Source organism: Myripristis murdjan, chromosome 20 (genome assembly GCF_902150065.1).
Source record: "Myripristis murdjan chromosome 20, fMyrMur1.1, whole genome shotgun sequence".
Lineage (NCBI taxonomy): Eukaryota > Metazoa > Chordata > Actinopteri > Holocentriformes > Holocentridae > Myripristis > Myripristis murdjan.
The window spans coordinates 297,473-312,472 of record NC_043999.1 but is presented as its reverse complement, the minus strand read 5'-3'; the positions used below and the strand labels follow the sequence as shown (position 1 = coordinate 312,472).

General features: G+C 48.6%; 1 protein-coding gene across 1 annotated transcript in view; it reads left to right on the top strand.

Annotated features, from left to right (window-relative positions):
• The window catches only part of gcm2 (glial cells missing transcription factor 2), a 9,629-nt gene extending 3,698 nt beyond the window's left edge, over positions 1-5,931 (top strand). The window contains exons 2-8 of the mRNA XM_030078838.1: positions 385-448; positions 1,998-2,186; positions 2,299-2,411; positions 2,598-2,723; positions 3,400-3,668; positions 3,768-3,963; positions 5,009-5,931. Of these exons, the coding sequence (XP_029934698.1) occupies positions 385-448; positions 1,998-2,186; positions 2,299-2,411; positions 2,598-2,723; positions 3,400-3,668; positions 3,768-3,963; positions 5,009-5,329 (1,278 nt within the window). The 3' untranslated portion in view covers positions 5,330-5,931. The remainder of the gene's footprint in view (positions 1-384; positions 449-1,997; positions 2,187-2,298; positions 2,412-2,597; positions 2,724-3,399; positions 3,669-3,767; positions 3,964-5,008) is intronic.
• Positions 5,932-15,000: the final 9,069 nt, after the last annotated feature.

The following is a 15,000-nucleotide window of genomic DNA, read 5'->3' as shown; positions in this document are numbered from 1 at the left end:
GAGAAACGCTGTGATATCGCCTGAAAAATCATCAGACTCCACCCCCTCGCCGCCACCTGACACACACCTGGATCATACATCACTTATCACATAAAGACATATTAAACACATATCAAATCAAATATCAAAGTAAAATACAAAGACAAAATATAAAAATATAAAATATAAAAATATAAAATATAAATGAAAGTATCAAAATCTTCTGTCTGAACTCCACAGAGATACTGTGGTCATTGAACTAAACTGTCTGTCTCTCACCTGTCTGTCTGTCTCTCACCTGTCTGTCTGTCTGTCTGTCTGTCTCTCACCTGTCTGTCTGTCTGTCTGTCTGTCTCTCACCTGTCTGTCTGTCTGTCTGTCTGTCTGTCTCTCACCTGTCTGCAGGACACAAAGCAGTTCGACCCGTTCCAGGAGTGGACAGACGGTTACGTCCGCTTCATCTACAACGGTGAGAAACACCTTACACATCTATAGCATTTATTTTATTATATTTTATTTATATTCATAAAAGTCCAGTGTCCAGCAGAACAGGCAGTGAACCAGCCTGAGGACGTGCTGAGAGATCAACAGGCTCAATCGGATCCCTGCACAAACACAGATTTAAAAAAAAAAAAAAAAAAAAAAAAAAAGATCTTACCTGGGAAATATTTCAACTGACAGAAGCAAGGAGGGACGAGCCGGGACGAGCTCAGCGGGACGAGCCGGGCCGTGAAATGTGAAATGTGAAGCCCCTCAGGGACCCCGGGTGGTCCCCGGATCCCATGTTGAGAACCACTGCTCTCGTCTCGTTAGTGGTGAGGCTGAGGACTCCGCTTCATGAGGACTGAAGGCTTCTGCAAACATGATGTTTCAGTCCATCATGTGATTATAGATTATAGATTATAGATATGAAACCTTCACAAACAGCTGTGTAAGTTTGCAGCAGGGAGGCTCGCAGCGCTCTCTGCTCCCCGGCACCGTCTCTCCTCTGCGGCTCCAGGCGGGGCATCCCGCTGCTGCCGAGGCCGGCTGGGTCTCCACGGTCTCCTCCGGGCTCTGCTGGTCCTCGGTGGGACGGTCCCGCCCAGTCCCGTCCAGCTGCTGAGGGCCCAGAGAATCCCTATGGGCCAGACAGGGCTGACCCAGCTCTGAGGCGGGGCTAAGGCTGGTGGGCGGGGCTTACCTGGCTGTGGGCGGAGCTGATCAATACAGATGTCAGCGCAGCAGCTCACTTTGTAACAGAAACATAACAGAGGAAAGAAAAATGGAGGACAAGCAGGAGTCCTGGTCAGACGAGGACGTCAGGGCTCTGCTCGCTGTCTGGACAGAGGACAACGTCCAACGCCAAATCCACACCGTCTGACCACATGAGGGCGTTATGTGATATACAGAGAGAGAGAGCTGGCAGCGGGGGATCAAACACACAACAGGACAGGTCTGCCAAAAACTGAAAAAATAGAAAAAGCTGAAAAAGCGGAGGTCTCTCAGTAGAAGGCAGTTAAAGCACACGTCCTGGGTCACCGCGCCGCCCAGGACACAATCCTCTGGTGATGGTCCATGAGCTGAATGTACCTCATGCTGGCTGTAGCTCCAGTTTGGCTGGAGGGCAGCTGATTGGATGAACCGTCTGTCTGTCGCTGTCTACCTCCAACCAATCAGATCAACACAGCACATGACGCAGTGGGAGAGAGGAGACACTAACCAGCAGGTCGCTGTGGCTGCCTGTGGATCCAGTGAATATCCTCTCTGGTTCAGGGACAACTGAAGCTGCAGCAGCAGCTACGCTAACGCCGCTAACCTCAGGAGCCACCATTGTTGTCGCTTCTCGTTGTCATCACAAATAAACCACGCCCACTGCTCTGCCGGTAGGATGCTGATTGGTCCGAGCCGCTAAGCCTCGCCACGAGCACGTGGCCTGGAGCCTGGCAGCGTTTCAGTCTTCTCAACTTTGGCTTCACAGTTGAATTCTCATGTTTGTGCCTGTCGCTGAGCTGACTGGTCACCTGCTTATCTTCCAGGTGAAGACAAGAATGCTCAGCGTCACCTGTCAGGCTGGGCCATGAGAAACACCAACAACCACAACTGCCAGATCCTGAAGAAGTCGTGTTTGGGCGTGGTGGTCTGCTCTCGCGGCTGCACGCTGCCGGACGGGTCCCGCCTGCAGCTCCGCCCGGCCATCTGCGACAAAGCCCGGCAGAAACAGCAGAGTAAGAGCGTCTCGTCAACACAGCCGAGGCCACGCCCCCAGGCACAGGCTCAGAAACCTCATCATGTGTGTGTGTGTGTGTGTGTGTGTGTGTGTGTGTGTGTGTGTTGCAGAGAAGCTGTGTCCCAGCTGTAATGCCGCTCTGGAGCTGTTGCCGTGTCGGGGTCACAGCGGATATCCTGTCACCAACTTCTGGAGAGTCGACGGAAAAGCCATTTTCTTCCAGGTGACACACACACACACACACACACACACACACACACGGTTTGGTTTTTATCCGCTGAACACGGTGCAGCATAAACACATAAATGAATAAAGTCAGTAGTAAGGCCGGGGATCGCACCAGCAACCCTCCAGTTACCAGAGTTACGCCTCCACAATATTATGATATCATTCTTATGTTACGTTTCAGGCAAAAGGTGTCCATGACCACCCGAGGCCAGAGTCCAAATCTGAGACCGAGGCCAGGCGAAGCTCCGTGAAGCGACGGGTCAGCTCTCCGCCGTTCACACAGAAAAGACGACTCATCGAAACACAGGTACGCTCTGAGACCCACCTGGTGAGTCTGGATCTGAGCCTTTATGAACTTTATGAACTTTACGAACCTTCCCTGAAGTCACCGTCCTGCTGACTCTGCCTGATGAAATCACTCCCAGTTGATCCCACAGTGACGGCAGGCCAGAGCCACTGGAGATGGCAAATCCAGGGTTACGGTTAAATGGATTAACAAACTGTGGTATTTCAGTTTTTGAGAAAATCAGTGGCACAGAATTAATTATGAATTCGTTTTGATACCAATAAAATATCTCATTTCCTCTAACAAGTCATGACTTGTTGTCATTTGAAACAATCCTGATACAAAACAAAACATGATATTTGTATATACTGATGTCCCATTGGTAACACAATTATTCCATTATAATGGACATTTAATGAGCTGCACAGAATATCTTCAAAAACAGAATTCCAGTGCCTATAAAAGAATATTTGGTTTTGTGTTTGAAACAAAACCTTCAGGAGACTCAATGAGCTGACAGTCGACCTGCACTTCACACACTTATGTTGGAATGAAGTTTCAAGGATAAAGAAGGTTCAGGGTTCAGGGTTCCTCCACAGACCGTCAGGTGGAGGTCACTGTTACCTGCCACCACACCTGGAGCTGTCCTGTGTTGTTGTTGTTGTTTATTGTTTGTTGTTGTTGTTGTTGTTTACAGCCTCTGGGTCCGGCTCTGCTCTCCTGTGTCGACCCTCCCGAGCGTTTCTCCTTCATCGCCGAGCCAAATTTCCCCCTGCAGTCGCAACATTACCCAGCATTCCAGAGCCCCGAGCCCTACTACAACTCCCACAATGCCCTGGGAGAGGCCCCGCCCACCCTACAGAAATCAGCCAATCCAAGACTGTATATGAGGCCTGGGTGTGGCTATGAGTTTCCAGGCTACCTGACTCCCTCTTATCCGGCAACCTCTGACCTCTGTGACCCTAGGTCAGTGTGTGTGTGTGTGTGTGTGTGTGTGTGTTTGTGTGTACTTTTTGATGCAGTTACTGTGTATTTATTTGTGTATATTTCTGTGTGTGAGAGCAGGGTCCTGGGCTCCACCTCCTCGTCTTCATCAGCTCCTCTCTCCTCCTCCTCCTCATCCTTTGATCAGACCAAACCTCCTGCCAGCTGGAAGGAGCTCAACCACCACTACTACAGCCCCGAGTACCCCTGCCGTTACCCCGGCAACGGCCCGGGATCCCCTGCTGCCCTGCAGACCATCATCACCACCACAACCAAGGTACCTGACCCCTCAATGCAGAGCCAAAGCAATGCTCAGGCAGACGGGTCAGACGGGTCAGACGGGTCAGACGGGTCAGACGGGTCAGACTGGTTCACACTGGTTCAGACGGGTCAGACTGGTCAGACTGGGTCAGATGGGTCAGACGGGTCAGACGGGTCAGACTGGGTCAGACGGGTCAGACTGGGTCAGACTGGTTCACAATGGTCAGACTGGTCAGACGGGTCAGACGGGTCAGACGGGTCAGACGGGTCAGAGTGGGTCAGACTGGTCAGAGTGGGTTAGACTGGTTCAGACTGGTTCACACTGGTCAGACGGGTCAGACGGGTCAGACTGGTTCAGACTGGTTAGAGTGGTTCACATGGGTCAGACGGGTCAGACGGGTCAGACGGGTCAGACTGGTCAGACTGGTCAGACTGGGTTAGACTGGTTCAGACTGGTTCACACTGGTCAGACTGGGTCAGACTGGTCAGACTGGTCAGACTGGGTCAGACTGGTCAGACTGGGTCAGACTGGTCAGACTGGGTTAGACTGGTCAGGCTGGTCAGACTGGTCAGACTGGGTCAGACTGGTTCACACTGGTCAGAAAGGTCAGACTGGTCAGACTGGTTCAGACTGGTCACACGGGTCAGACTGGTCAGACTGGGTCAGACTGGTCAGACTGGTCAGACTGGTTCACACTGGTCAGACTGGTCAGACTGGTCAGACTGGTTCACACTGGTCAGACTGGTCAGACTGGTTCAGACTGGTCAGACGGGTCAGACTGGTCAGACTGGTTCACACTGGTCAGATGGGTCAGACTGACAGATCAGAAGGTCAAAGGTCAGGGACGGGGTTATGGGACCTGATGTGATTTAAAACAGAAGTTCAGGGCTTGGGTTCATTGTTTGTAAAAAACAAACAAACAAACAAACAAACAAAAAAACAGAATTGTTAGTTTCAGTTTGAAGTTTTTTCAATACAGAAGGAGACGTGGAGATTGTCATTGATGTTGTTTATTATTTGATTTTAATTATTGATATTTCCTTTGCTGATTGACCCCCAGGTCTCGTACCAGCCTTGTCCGAAGCCTCCTGCAGCGGCTCTGCCTCCTTACCAGTCGTGTCCTAAGCCTCCGGCGGGTCTGCCCTCCTACCAGACCTGTGCTCCTCCTCCCAAAGCCGCGGGGCTTCCCGGCTGCTCCTCCCTGCTGGACGACGCCTCCTCCTCCTCCTCTTTCTCCTCTGAGCTCAAAGTGAGTGAGGAGTCAGGAGGAGTCATCAAGTCTCTGTCCTTCCCCCCCGACGCCCTGCAGACCAAGACGGAGCGAGCCGACGCCTACGACTACCGCTACAGCTACCCCAACTACCGCTACGACGAGTACTGAGCAAGTACTGCAGAACGCACTACAACTACTACAACTACTACAACTACTACCGCTACGACGAGTACTGAGCAAGTACTGCAGAACGCACTACAACTACTACAACTACTACAACTACTACCGCTACGACGAGTACCGAGGAAATACAGCTGGCAGTAAAATGCAGTGTGGTGCCGTGCAACGTGCAGTTTTATGTTGAACAGCTTGACGGGAGCTCTGCTGGAGGGGCGGAGCTTCGTTCTTCCTCTGGTGTTTTGATGATGGAGGTGGACAGCCAGCTGCTCAGCTGGTTGAGATGTGGCGAGGGTGAAGGCCACAGCAGCATCATCATCATCATCATCATCATCAAACATCATCAACACTACAGTGCAACCACCACTACTGCTTACAAGTACTATACCCCTAACAGTACTACAACTAGTACTACAGCTACTATGACTACTGCCAAGACAGAGCTGAAAAATGAAGCTGAAGAAATACTTGTACTGCTACAGCCATGACTAATACTACAGCTGAGACCCACTGAGCCGTGGCTACTACTCCAAATAAATAATTCTTCTTCTTTTTCTTCTTCTTCTACTTCTTCTTCTTCTACTACTACTACTACTATTACTACTACTACTACTGCTACTACTGTAACTGCTACTGCAGGCAGGCTCAGGCTGTATTTGCTGTATTTGCTGTCATACGTTCAGTGAGAAATGAAAGTGAAAGTGAAATGCCTGCTGATGATCATTTTGGTGAATTCCCACTGCATCAGTTGTGAACAGTAAACATTATTAAGTGTCATAATATTCCAAAGCTGCACCGTGATTCTGTTTTCAGTCTTTGATGCAACTGTCATGTTTCTTCCTGGAAATGAGGTCAGGGCTCAAGGTCAGGGGTCATATGCTGAGTATTTATGTGACTGGGTGGAGTCTGTCAGTGCACTGCCAAACTGTCTGTCGCTTTGGGGTTGATCTTTTCCTGCATGAATGAACAAGGTAGAAAACATGCAACTGGACTGATGGGATCAGGAAGGAGAGTCGGTTTTCTTGCCTCACCTCAGTGCTTCAGCTAGTTAGCAGTTAGCATTACTGCTAGGAACTGGTCTGGACTGGGTTGAACTGGTTCCTGAGCCTCAGTCATGGCCAGGGAAGGAAGCAGAAGAAGAAAAGAAGGAAAAGACAAAGACATGAGGAAGCTAACGGGAAACAGTGATGAATAAAAAAGGGACATGGAAACATGACATGAACTGAACAGACTGATGGACACCTGAGCCACCTGAACCACACCTGAGCTGCTGAGCCAGAGAAACAGCCTGCAGGTCAGTGTTGTGTCCAGCGGGGGCAGCACTGAGCTAAACAGCCTGCAGGTCAGTGTTGTGTCCAGCGGGGGCAGCACTGAGCTAAACAGAGCAGAATCTGTGTGGGTCAGTGGGGCTCAATGCTCTAAACTGATCAGTCCATTTGATCCAGATATTGATCAGTAACTGGACTGTTCCTGTCCATATTTCTGCTGCAGACAGGATTATAAACTGAGATTATAATCCATGGCTGTAAAATGCTGTGAGTTTGAGCAGATTTGCAGCTCAGAGAAATGTGGAGCTTCTGAAGCAGCGGCTGCTCGTTTCCACCGACGCACAGGAGGAGCAGGATTATCATCTACAGAGCCGACACTCTGCTCGGCCTCTGCAGCGCCCCCTGCAGGAGGAGCAGGATTATCATCTACAGAGCCGACACTCTGCTCGGCCTCTGCAGCGCCCCCTGCAGGAGGAGCAGGATTATCATCTACAGAGCCGACACTCTGCTCAGCCTCTGCAGCGCCCCCTGCAGGAGGAGCAGGATTATCATCTACAGAGCCGACACTCTGCTCGGCCTCTGCAGCGCCCCCTGCAGGAGGAGCAGGATTATCATCTACAGAGCCGACACTCTGCTCAGCCTCTGCAGCGCCCCCTGCAGGTGGCCTGCAGTTTCTGCTGTAATTTCACAGGTTAAAGTCACAGTCATGCCCTCACTGTAACATGATAGTACCTTGTTGTTATTACATGGTAGTGTGTTGTTGATCCCGTGTCTCCCTGTGGGTCTGGAGCCACGGCTTGAGAAACCTGCTGCAGATGATCAAAGGCCTGATGTTTTCAATCTGTCTGAGTAATAAATGTTGTTTTGACAAGAGCACGTCTGGACAAGAAGCTCCGTCGCTGAACTCGCTCTGAACCTCCGCCGCCTCGCCTCCTCTGTCCTCTCCTCCTCGCCTCCTCTGTCCTCTCCTCCTCGCCTCCTCTGTCCTCTCCTCCTCACCTCCTGTGTCCTCTCCTCCTCGCCTCCTCTGTCCTCTCCTCCTCACCTCCTCTGTCCTCTCCTCCTCACCTCCTGTGTCCTCTCCTCCTCACCTCCTGTGTCCTCTCCTACTCGCCTCCTGTGTCCTCTCCTCCTCGTCTCCTCTGTCCTCTCCTCCTCGCCTCCTTCTTTGTGCTTCACAGCCTCCTTGTCTCCTCTTCTCGTCTCCTTGTCAGTCACTACCTTCCATTACAGTCGCTGGTTGCCGTTGTGTTTTCCATCAGTCACTCATTACACTCCATTTAGTTTGCATTAGCATCCGTCACTACGTTATTATGCTGAGCGTTCACAGGTCGCCTGCCAGCAGATTAAAGTCTGTCAGCGTTTCCTGTCTGAGTCAGGCCGCCGCCTCCTCTCAGCTCAGAGCTCAGATTCAGCTCAGCACCGACTCTGGTGACGTTCTGCAACGAATCAGTTGTTGCTTTGTTTTGTGTGTGCAGTATTAACATGATCCCACATCAGAACAACAATACTACCACTACCACTACTACTACTACTACTACTACTAATAATAATAATGATAAAGACAGTTTTAACATTGTCCAACATCAGAATAAAGACTCTGTTTTTGTGAATCAGGGTTCAGGTGGAGGTGGAGATTCTTTCATCAGCAGCTCAGTTAGCCATGTCCAGGAAATCTGCAGGAAATCTTCATCAGCAGATGTGGGAGGGGCCTTGGTCCTGACCAATCACATTAGCCCTTCTTGTCCCCTTTAAAAGCAGGTCACTTCCTGTTGTGACATGTAATCGTTGTTTGATGCAAGCTCAGACCGGCCTGTGTCACGTCACGCCATCAAGCAGTAAATTCTATAAACACGATGCTGGCGTCCATCAAACCGCTGACGCTCGGCTCGGCCTGGCGGCGACAGACACGCCTGTTCTAACTGCTGACGCGACAGAGTTTGGGTCTGACTTTCTCCTGTCAGGAAATGCGGCGTAAAAGACAAAACAACAGACAAGGAGACACTGATCATCAACCTGGAGGAGGATCCAATCCTGCTCGATGGTTTTCATTTCACATATTATGAGTGATTTTCTGAGTTTCTGATTTCTTCAGTTTGGTTTTTAAGTCTCTTGCTAGCTGCACAGAGGTTATCTCATCCATCTGCGAGTTATGTGACGGTGGACCAGATGTGAACAGCAGACAAACATGCACAAATATTTCACAGTCATTTCCAAATTCATCCCCAACATCTACATCCCTGCCTCTGCTCTCCCCCAGCCGTAGGCAATTCTCGATCTTCAGTCCGATGCATTTATCAAGCTAAGTAACAGTGACACCTGCTGGAGCAAAACAGCATCCATCACTTTCATCTATTCGGGAACAGGAACACTGGAACATGTTTGATTTGTGTTGGAGGACAAGACTTTACGTTCTCGATGGATCCATCATGTGCATGAATTAAAACGTTAGAGAAGCCAGAGAGAAACTCAAACTCTTCCTGAAACAGTTCAGTGAAGTTTGAATATTTCACCTGTGCAGGTAAATTTTTGGTTTACTGGGTAAAATGGTAAAGAAAAAAAGCCTCCCCGACAGCTGGAACGACCAATCCAGGCCCCAGTTAACCTGCTGCACATGTGAGACTCACTGTGATTGGTCAGATATCCACACATCCTTCTGGTAGCACTATTTTTTGGACAGCAAATACATCAGCGGCACACCTGGTGGGAGGTGGCACTCCGTTTAAACGGTGAAGCAGTCGAGAGAAAACTACCACAGAAAGAAACAAGCAGGAGGAAGGGATTCTGCTTTTAACCTAGAAAGCCACGCTCCTCACTGACTTTATATTCCAGTTTGTAGATTTAGTCACAAAACACATTTATTCAGAATAAGATGGTTTAAAAGATAATTCATGTGCCTATGCCGTCGTTGCTCTCAGGTGATTCACTGTGAAACTTTGGTGTGAACTCAAGACTGAAAGCACTTCCTCTCTGCTCTTCATCCATGAGCTGCAGTGTCAGCAATCTTCAGTTTGTCCTTGTTTCGGCTGTAAAGTTAAGACAGTGTTATAGAACATTATAGAACCACATGTACAGAGGGTTATAGCAGTTCAGGAACCAGATGTGTGGAACATCACAGAACCTCTCGAGCCCTCAGTCCTGTTCAGCTGTTCAGATGTCTCTTTGTAGCCAGCGCTGCAAAAACGATTTGATTTTGAAGTAGAAAGTGAGTTCAGAACCAAATCACACTTCCATTCCTCTGTGCAACAAAACCTGCAGCTGATTGGACAGACGTGCAGTGAGGAGGCGACGGTGTGTTACCGTCAGACCGCACGCCGGCGAGCTGAGCTACAGCGGCTCGGCGGCCCACAGCACACATCCACCCCTCCCAGCTACGGAATGTCCCTTTACTCGTCCCTCGTCCCGTCGACTCTGAGCAGAAGTCGACCACAGTTCAGTGCCACTAATCCCGCCGTGTGAAACGCTATCCTTTTACCAAACAACCACCTCATCCTGTCTCCTTATCTTCTAATCTGCTGTGTTCTCCTCTCTGCTGAAAGCTTTTCACATCACCATCACTCCATCTCTGCTTTTTCACACGCAAATCATTTCATCCTCCTGCCTCTGCTCACTGCTAAATAAATCATCCTATCCAGTGACATCAGATACCTTTTCAAACATCAGCGCTCCGTCCCACATCTGCCCCCCACCCCTTTGCCCCCCTCCCCTCCGCTCAGATGTGGCTCGACACTAATGGATGTTTTCAATTTGATGCTACATGGTTCTGATTAACAACAGAGAGAGAGAGAGGGGAGGGGCACAAAGAAAAAAGTAAGGCAGCATGTGAGACAATAATAAAACAGATAAAGAATAAAAAATAGTCGAAAAAGTGATGGCAATAAAGGGAGAAAACGAGTGTGTGAGGTCGTCTGTTAGCGAGCGGTGTGGACGATGTGGGGCTGAAGGCTCTGAAAGCTTCAGTTTTTCTCTCAACAAGCACACAGTGTCAGCCATGAAGCTGCTCTCTGTATTCACTGCATGTTGTGAAAAGGGAAATACCAGCCAGCCGCTGTGTTCACGGCAGCGAGGGGAAGCCACGCCTCCAGGAAGCAGCGGCCAGTGAAGCTGCGTTCGTGGAGACACTGAGCTTCCAGTTTAAATGTCCTGAGAGGCAGAAATCAGCAGCTGAACAGAGAACTGAGCACCTGAGCAGATCAGTTTCACCTGGACTTTACACCCATGTGAGATGAAGCTCCTCGCTTTCTGATGATCGACCGCACTCCAAAACCCATCGCCACACCACACCTGCCAACGCCCTGACATCCCAACCCAATGCCTTATGACCCACCTCAACAACCTGAACTGCCACCCCACCCCAATGACCTGGTACCCTGAAACCTTGAAACAACAACAATAACAGCATCTATAACTTTAACATCTATTTTCTCCTGTTAATCTCTCATCTAGATTATGCCAACAACGTTTGTCCCACCCAACAACGGCTCTGACTGGCCCAGCTCAGATTCCAACAGAGAAATCACCCTTAAATCACTGCATGAGTCATTGCTAGAAATTTTTCGCGAGCGATTCTCGGGTCTGGAACCAGGCTAAAACACGTCTGCTAACATATCAAGCACTTTATGTTTCCTTTTCATTGGACCAACCAAGACTGGAAACAGAGGTTTGTGTTGGACATCCAGCTTTGGCTCCCGGTGGAAACAGAGACTTAGAGGTTCCTGGTGGACCGGGTCTCCATGTCACAAGCCAGCTGGCAGAGTTGTTATCAAAGTGAGTCACAAAAATATCCTGATTATCCTGGGAGCTGCCAAACTATTTTTCCAAACATGTGAGAGATGCTATCAGCTGTGAGCTCAGAGAGCTGATAGAGATCAGCAGCAGACGACCAGCAGTGTCATGCCTCTTTAAGAAGACAGTACATTTCTACCAGTCTTCCTGCTCAGATAAGGCTTCTCACGAAACGCCGCGTACACACATCCCAACAGCGTCATACACAGCATACTGCAATACACAGCATACTGCGATACACAACATACTGCGGTACACAACATACTGTGATACACAACATACTGTGATACACAACATACTGCAGTACACAACATACTGCAATACACAGCCTGATGGTTGTTGTGTATAGTTGTACTATATGTGGGTGTAGAGCATAGTTGTAGTGTGTAGTCATAGTGTGTGTCTGTAGCGTGTAGTTGTAGTGTGTGGCTGTAGCGTATATAGTTGTAATGTGTGATTGTAGCATGTAGCTGTAGTGTTGGACTACACACCTGGGAACTGATCAGAGACGAAGAGGCAGGTATGAGGTAAAAAGGTTAAAGGAGGCAGAGTTGTGAGACAGGTTCAGGGGAACCCGGAGACGACAGGAAGCAGAGGAGGCGGGGCCAGAGACCAGGCCTGGAGGCTCTGCAGGGACAACAGGACTAAAGTGACCAAAGTGCGTGGAAAGTGACTGACTGCACGAGTCTACGGTCTGCCGGCGTGGTGAAGTCTGATCTGCTGTTTATGGTGGAAGCTGATGAGGCTCGTTTCCACTTCCAGCACACCTGTCTCCACTCCAACCATCAGACACACCCACAGAGAGAGAGAGAGAGTGAGAGAGATTGAGTGAGAGAGAGAGAGAGAGAGAGAGAGAGAGAGAGAGAGAGAGAGAGAGAGAGAGTGAGAGAGAGACAGACAGACAGACAGACAGAGAGAGACAGACAGACAGAGACAGACAGACAGAGAGAGGGAGAGCCAGGTGGATGTGGAGGCTGCAGTGGGGGTGACACGTTGTTGTAGTTGTTGTATAATTGTAGTGTGTTTTTGTAGTGGTAGTGTAGTTGTAGTTGAAGTTTTGTAGTGGTAGTGTAGTTGTAGTTGTAGTTTTGTAGTGGTAGTGTAATTGTAGTTGTAGTTGTAATGTAGTGGTAGTGTAGTTGTAGGTGTAATGTTGTAGTGGTAGTGTAGTTGTAGGTGTAATGTTGTAGTGGTAATGTAGTTGTAGTTGTAGTGTTGTAGTTGTAGTGTAGTTGTAGCTGTAGTGTTGTAGTGGTAGTGTAGTTGTAGTTGTAGTGTTTTAGTGGTAGCATAGTGTTGTAGTGGTAGTGTAGTTGTAGTGGTAGTGTTGTAGTGAAAGTGTAGTTGTAGTTGTAATGTTGTAGTGGTAGTGTAGTTGTAGTTGTAGTGTTGTAGTGGTAATGTAGTTGTAGTTGTAATGTTGTAGTGGTAGTGTAGTTGTAGTGTTGTAGTTTTAGTGTAGTTGTAGTTGTAGTGTTGTAGTGGTAGTGTAGTTGTAGCTGTAGTGTTGTAGTGGTAGTGTAGTTGTAGTTGTAGTGTTGTAGTGGTAGTGTAGTTGTAGTGGTAGTGTTGTAGTGAAAGTGTAGTTGTAGTTGTAATGTTGTAGTGGTAGTGTAGTTGTAGTTGTAATGTTGTAGTGGTAGTGTAGTTGTAGTTGTAGTGTTTTAGTGGTAGCATAGTGTTGTAGTGGTAGTGTAGTTGTAGTGGTAGTGTTGTAGTAGAAGTGTAGTTGTAGTTGTAGCACTGTAGCCATAGTGCAGTTGCTGTGTAGTTGCAGTGTGGTTATAATGTTGTTTTGGCAGGGTAGCTGTTCTACTGTAGAATTGTACGGCAGTTGTAGTGTAGTTGTTGTAGGGTTGTAGTCTAGTTGTAGTTGTAAAGTAGTTGTACTGTAGTTTTAGTTGTAGCATTGTAGCTGTGTTGTAGTCTGTTATGATAGTATAGTTGTAGTGTTGTGGTTGTAGTGTTGTAGTGTTGTAGTTGGTGTGCAGTTGTAGATTTGGTTGTAGTCTGGGTAAAAAACGGTCAGCTGGTTGTACATGAAGGGTGCTGAGATGTCATGTGTATTTGAGCCAATCATCTGTGATGGGAGGTGCCCACTCATTAACCCCACTGACAAACCAGCCTTCATTTCCCACATCCGATCAGAAGCTGTCTGACTTCTTGTTTGGTCCCATGCTGAGAAATGTTAGCTGGGAGGACGTCAGCGAGCTGCTAGCAGCTCCCAGCGTCCTGTCATTCTCGCCTGGTTGTTTATTTTGATGTGAACTAGTCATACCTGTTGCCTTTTAATCTGCCCATCACCTGTTGACTTTGCTATCTGTCCCGCTCATCCTCTGTGGCTGCTCGGCCGTCTCTCGTCTTATCGGCTCGGTTCATCGCGGTGTCAGGACAGGCAGAAACATCACGTAGGCATTAAGACTGCCGTGGCTCCCGGCCAAGCCTGCTGCATGCTGGTAGCTTTGATGTTCTTCACAACAAACCACTGTCATGTAGAACGAATGGAGGAGATAGGTTAGATCAGTGCTGCCTATAAAATAAACTAAACCGAGCTGCTCAGTGAGGGCAGCAGCCGCAGCCACAGGGCTGCTGTAAAGTTCTGAGTCTGGCGATTTAACATCCTGTTTTTGCTCGACTGTAATTTTGTGTTTTTCATCCCGTCCTTGTAATCTGTAACTCTCTATTGTTGTCATGGCAGCAAATCCTGGCAGTAAAATGTGGAGGATGTCAGTGCTGCAGTGTCCGACATGTAGATGCAGATAAAAAGAAGAGGCTGGACAAAAGTCAAAAAGAGCTCGGTGGGAAGAGACTCAGGTGTGTAGAGGAGATAGTGGAACTGAAAAATGCATCAGAGCAGGAAATAATATTCTGCATGAAGAAATTAGTTTCCTGAACTTTATATGTAGTTATCTTTTGGCATTGTTGATGTGATTGTTGTTGTTGTGGGTTTGATTTGAGGCCTCAGATCTGCGTCTGATCTGCTGCTGGGAGTGACTGGGCTTTAATACTGGAGGCCTGAACGTCTCCAGGTAACCTCCAGGTGAGTGTGCTCTTCCTCACATGTTACACACACCTAAAGTCAAGGAGCGCAGTCTGTAATCTCTGATCTGTGTAATCTCTACATACACAGACAGGAAGCAGAACAGCAGACAGGCCAGGCCCGGGCCAGGGGTCAGAGGTCAGGGGTCAGGGTCAGGGTCAGGGTCAGGGTTACAGTGTAGGGAGCGTATGAAAAACTGTTTGCACAGTCGGTCAGCGCTGTTTCTTTTCTTTTTTTTTTTCTTTCTTTTTTTTTTTTTACCCAGAACAGGAAGTGTTTCTGGTTCAGTGAAGAAGAATGAAGTTGGTTTACGCAAAGTTTATCTCAACTGAGACAAGAAGAGACTGACAGACTGACAGAGAGCAAGTCCACACCTGAGAGGGAGACAGACAGGGAGAGAGAGACAGGGAGAGAGAGAGAGAGAGAGAGAGAGAGAGAGAGAGAGACAGACAGTAGCAGTGATAAGATCAGAGAGACAGAACTGGATGAACCAATTTCATTTCACAATCATTTAGTCACTACTGTGTGTGTGTGTGTGTGTGTGTGTGTGAGTGAGAGAGAGAGAGAGA